The 5157-nt window shown below is 49.3% G+C and overlaps 1 protein-coding gene across 1 annotated transcript; it reads left to right on the forward strand.

Moving 5' to 3' along the window:
* Positions 1-521: 521 nt before the first annotated feature.
* Positions 522-2046, forward strand: LOC124665051 (UDP-glycosyltransferase 83A1-like). Its single transcript, XM_047202457.1, has 2 exons — positions 522-1011; positions 1142-2046. Exons 1-2 carry the CDS (start codon positions 522-524, stop codon positions 2044-2046), a joined length of 1395 nt encoding a protein of 464 aa, XP_047058413.1.
* The last annotated feature ends 3111 nt before the right edge of the window (positions 2047-5157 follow it).

Genomic DNA, 5157 nt, shown 5'->3' on the forward strand with positions numbered 1-5157 from the left:
GGATTCCCTGTCGCGGCTGGATGTGGGCATATTCAAGTAGCAGGTTCTGCCATGCAAGCCGAAGCCATTGCTATACTTCAGGCCGTTAAAATCACATCCCAGATCGGATGCAACCGAGCCCAACTGGAAATGGACGCTATCAACCTGAAGAAAGCCATCACGTCAAAGGACTACGACCTGTCGCCGTTAGGGCCTCTCTTTAAAGAAATAAAGGCTCTAATATGTAATGTCTATGATGATGTAAAAGTCTCTACTTGTAATAGAACATGTAATAAGATAGCACATGAACTTGCAGCGCGAGGCGCTCTGTTGGGTGATGGCAATCAGGAGATTTGGATTGCTGATCTACCCCAGTATGTAATCGAACTATGTGCTGACAATATGTCCAGCACCTTAGTTTAATGGAATACAGCAGTGTTCCTTTCAAAAAAAAAAAAAATTCGGGATGCATCATCGATTCATCGTCAATAGCTAGCTAGCTAGGATCACGCTGAATCTCAGTTACTTTATCTACGTCGGCAATGGTGTCTCAGCCGCACGCACTGGTGATCCCGTACCCCGCGCAGGGCCACGTGATCCCGCTGCTGGAGGTTGCTCACGCGCTGGCCGACAGGGGCTTCGCTGTCACCTTCGTCAACACCGAGTTCATCCATGCCCGCGTCGTTGCCGCCGGCGCCGGGTTAGAGGACGGCGGCCGGGTCCGGTTTGTGGCCGTGCCGGACGGCATGCCCCCCGGGGACGACCGGGCCGACCTGGTGAAGCTCACCATTCTCATGGAAGCCCACATGGCTCCGCGGGTGGAGGAGCTTGTCCTCGCCAGTGGCGAGGGAGGCGGGAATGGAGGGAAGATCACGTGCATGGTCACGGACTACAACCTCGGGGCGTGGGCGCTGGACATCGCGCGGAGGACCGGGATCCGGTCGGCGGCCGTGTGGCCGGCGTCGGCCGCCGTCTTGGCGACACTGCTCAGCTATGACAAGCTTATCAGGGACAACATCATCGACGCCGAATTTCTAATGATATACTACGCGCGGGTAGGCCTATATATACTCTCTCTACGTAGTGTAGCTGAATTTTCTTACATCTAGATCTAGGTTTGTCTTAGTTACATTTACCGATTAATCAGCCGTCTGTGTCTTCGCAGGATCTGCACTAGGTGAAGAGACTTTCCAGCTGAGCTCCGACATGCCTCCCATGCGCAGCGCCCACCTCGCATGGAATTGCGTGGGCGAAAACGACCAGCAGGCGGCCTTCTTCCAGTACATCGTCGCGGGTGCCCGGGCAGTCGAACACTGCGACTTCGTCATCTGCAACTCCTTCCAAGACGCGGAGCCGGCAGCCTTCTCGCTCTTCCCTAACGTCCTCCCCATTGGCCCGCTCCTCACCGGCGAACGCAGCGGCAAGGCCGTCGGCCACTTCTGGAAGCCGGAGGACGAGGAGTCCATGTCCTGGCTCGACGCGCAGCCGGCGAAATCCGTCGTGTACGTTGCATTCGGCAGCTTCACGATGTTCGACCGGCGCCAGTTCGAGGAGCTCGCCCTGGGGCTCGAGCTCTCGGGCCTGTCATTCTTGTGGGTGGTGCGCCCCGACATTCTCCAGGGCGGCGCCGTGCACGAATACCCTGAGGGCTTCCTGGACCGCGTGTGTGGCGCCGGTGGCCGAGGCAAGCTCGTCGCGTGGTCGCCTCAGCAGCGCGTGCTGGCGCACCCGGCGGTGGCATGCTTCGTGTCGCACTGCGGATGGAACTCCACCATGGAGGGCGTCCGGAACGGCGTTCCTTTCATCGCGTGGCCCTACTTCGCGGACCAGTTCGTGAACCAGGTGTACATCTCCGACGTCTGGAAGGTCGGCCTTAAGGCTGTCGCCGATAAGTCCGGAGTGATCACGAAGGAGCACATCGCCGGCCTGCTGGAGGAGCTCAAGGGGGACGCCGGGATGAGAGAGAGAGTGGAGGCCTTGAAGAAGGCGGCGCATGAGAGCATTCAATCTGGGGGATCCTCACATGGAAACTTTGATACTTTTGCAGAGGGCATGAAGAAAGCATGATAGACAGAACTGCTGTACTACCTAATATAAGAGCATCTCTAGCCCCAAATCGCCTTATTTAGTGCCTCCACACGCATTTTGGAGGCGAATATGCTGTTATGCGGGCTGCGTTTGGAGTGTGTGGACTACGTGACCGTTTTACGGCCCGCAACCAAAACCGCAAACATGGGGTTTATCCAAATCATCTGATAATTATCATATGTAGAAACATAATCATGCAAAATAAATTGTTCAAAGTACTCAATCATACGCGCATCAACCGGCTCCGGCAGCGCCGTCATCATCGACGCCTTCAAGGAAGTCATCGACGACATCTTCGCAGTGAGTGGCTTCTTCACAGCCTTCTTTGCCGCCTTCTTCGGCGCCGCCGCCGACACCTTGCTGCTCCACCGCTTCACCCACTTGGCCGGAGCAGGAGGGTCAGCTGCAGCGGGAGGCATGGGGACGACGTACTGCCCCAGCCGCATCCACTTTCCTGGAGCAACAGCAGCGGGAGGCGCGTCGACCATGGCGCCTTCGGTGGCGGCTGCCGTGGCGGCGCTGGATCCATATGCGGTCGGTGGAGCTGGTCCGTCCGGCGCGGCATGGTCCAGGAGCAGCGGGTTGATTGCATCCATGTCGGTCCCCCGCGTTGGCCCGGGGGCTGCGGTGGCCGGAGATGGCTGGGAGCAGCGAAATCGGGAGCGGTAGGTGGGGCGGAAGCGGGAATGTGCGAGCTGAAAGTTCCTTCGCGCCAACGCGGGGGAGAAGATGGGATTCGCCCTCGCACAACCTCTCCAACCCTGGAAGTTGGGGTTTTCGCGGTGCGAATCGGAGCGGCCCGGAATTTATTTTGAAAATGGAAGTCCGGTGCGGGATCTAAACGGTCCCTTTCTTCGGATCCGAACCGAAAATCGGAGGTTATTATGCGGATGAGGGTCAGATGGGGATATGTTAGAGATGCTCTAAAAGATCAGCCATATACCTGCGTGTTGCCATGGAACAAGAAAAGGAAAATAGATATAGGGAGTGACTACACAACAGCTGTATGTTTTCCAATTTAGGAACAGACACTTTTTCATAACCAATCAGAAAATGACATGTGTACTCCTCAAAACTCAATGAAAATGATTCAGTTAAAAAAAGTGTCTGTTTTCAGGCACGGGAACAGACAGATTTTCTACAGTGAACGTTCAGTCTGCGTTTCTGAATTTTGAGTCCACGTTGAGTTCTAACAGCTCATTTTCTCAGCCTAGGTTGATTCATCGATGTAAGACCAGATCATGCAACCTGAGGCACAGAACAAGTGAAAGCACAAAACCCAGAACATGCAACCCACGTAAGCCCATAACATATTAACATCTGATCGACCTTCTTATCCAGGAAGCAAAACACCACACGAGCTCAACCGCTCCCCCCTCACAAAAGCTGCTGATGTTCCTTCTGGAAGATCAAGATCAAGAAACTCCCACAGCAAAACTGGAGAGAAAAGACAAGGAAGAATCAGATCTAGCACTGCAAGCACCAAAGAAGAAGAAAAACAAGAAAGTTCTGCAAGAAAACCTACTCGTACTTCAAATTGGAGAATCTCTGCAGTCCGAAAAGTGTTCCTGAACTCCCTTTGATGTGAAACAAGAACTTCGTTCTGTCAGATTCAGACCTACTAGCAGATGTAAAAACTATGCGTTCAAAAACAAATGCCTTGAAGGTTGGAGTTACACACCTGTATTAACGCATGCTTTTCTGTACTCTTACTAAGCTGTTCCTAGAACACACTACATACAATCTATTCCCATCCTCCCGCAAAATAAGTGCAAAACTGAACTAAAACAGAAGGAAACCCACTCTTTTAGTATAGCCAGATGGTAAAGCACCGCGAAATTATGAAAAAACCAAGCTAACTAGCATTTGCCAGTGAACACCATCAGCAAGTTCATCAAAATAATGTTGTCCCTCTAGTGTAAGTTCCCAGCTGAGCCCGACACATAATTGAAGGACAAACTGAACATATAGTAGCCACCCTGTATTCACATACTTCCTCATCTTGAAAAGAAAAACATACATGACAAAGAGTGAAAATAAACTCCTTCCTGAAGTAAACTAATAACCAAACTAGACATGATGGTAAGTGACATGATACTGCTCCACCTATCTTACCCAATTTCCCGCTAACTCATATGATGCTGCCCCACCAAACTTACCAGTTTGCCGCTCACTAACATGATGCTGCTCCAACCACCTTTGTCCAGGCATGAGCAAACACTGCACTACTTGGAGACTGAAGAAAAAGAAATAGAGGGAAAACTGAACACTTAAGCCTAAGCAACTAAGTTGTAGAACGATAATAAAGAAAGAGCCACTGAAGATTATAGAATTAACACATACTTAGAAGAAATAATACGATCGACAATTTAGAGGCTGAGTACTGAGAGGTTATATTGAGAAAAAAACTGAACAATAGTTAAAACTGAAAATACACTGAAGAAATAGAAATGAGGAAATATTTGCTAAGCCGAGAGACTAAAAATGATTTTACCGAGAGAAAACATACTAAGCAAATACAACCTCTCAACTAAAAAGAGAGAATGAGGACTCAAGAAAGATACACAGAAGAAAGACAAGTCAAAGTTTGTACTATGAACCTTTGATCAATGAACTTTCTAATAGAATGATAAGTCAAAGTTTTACCCAACACTAATGGAGACACTAGACTTGCTAAAAACTAGGGATAAAAACTTACTGAAGAAAGAGGGATTAAAAGAGAAAGAAAAAAAGAGAGAAACAAGAAACTGGAGACTAAACATGTTGCATGAAAACTGACCATAACCCGAAACAGGACAAATAAACAGTCAAGCCTGCAAAACTTTGTTTACACGAGCCCGACACTTGGCATCACTAGAAGGACTAACATGGAAAACTGAATAATACTGAAGATTGAATACTGAACAAATGAACTACAATTTTAGGGTAAGTTAATAAGGAACTAAGGAATTAAAGATAAAAAACAAAGAGATAGTTCCCCGAGAAACTGAGAAATGATGAAGAACATGACTGAAGAATGAGACACATAAGACTGAAGAAAAAAAAATTGAAGCCAACGAAAAGTTAAAAACTGAAAGAATAAGACAACAA

The sequence above is a fragment of the Lolium rigidum genome, chromosome 1 (assembly GCF_022539505.1).
Source record: "Lolium rigidum isolate FL_2022 chromosome 1, APGP_CSIRO_Lrig_0.1, whole genome shotgun sequence".
Lineage (NCBI taxonomy): Eukaryota > Viridiplantae > Streptophyta > Magnoliopsida > Poales > Poaceae > Lolium > Lolium rigidum.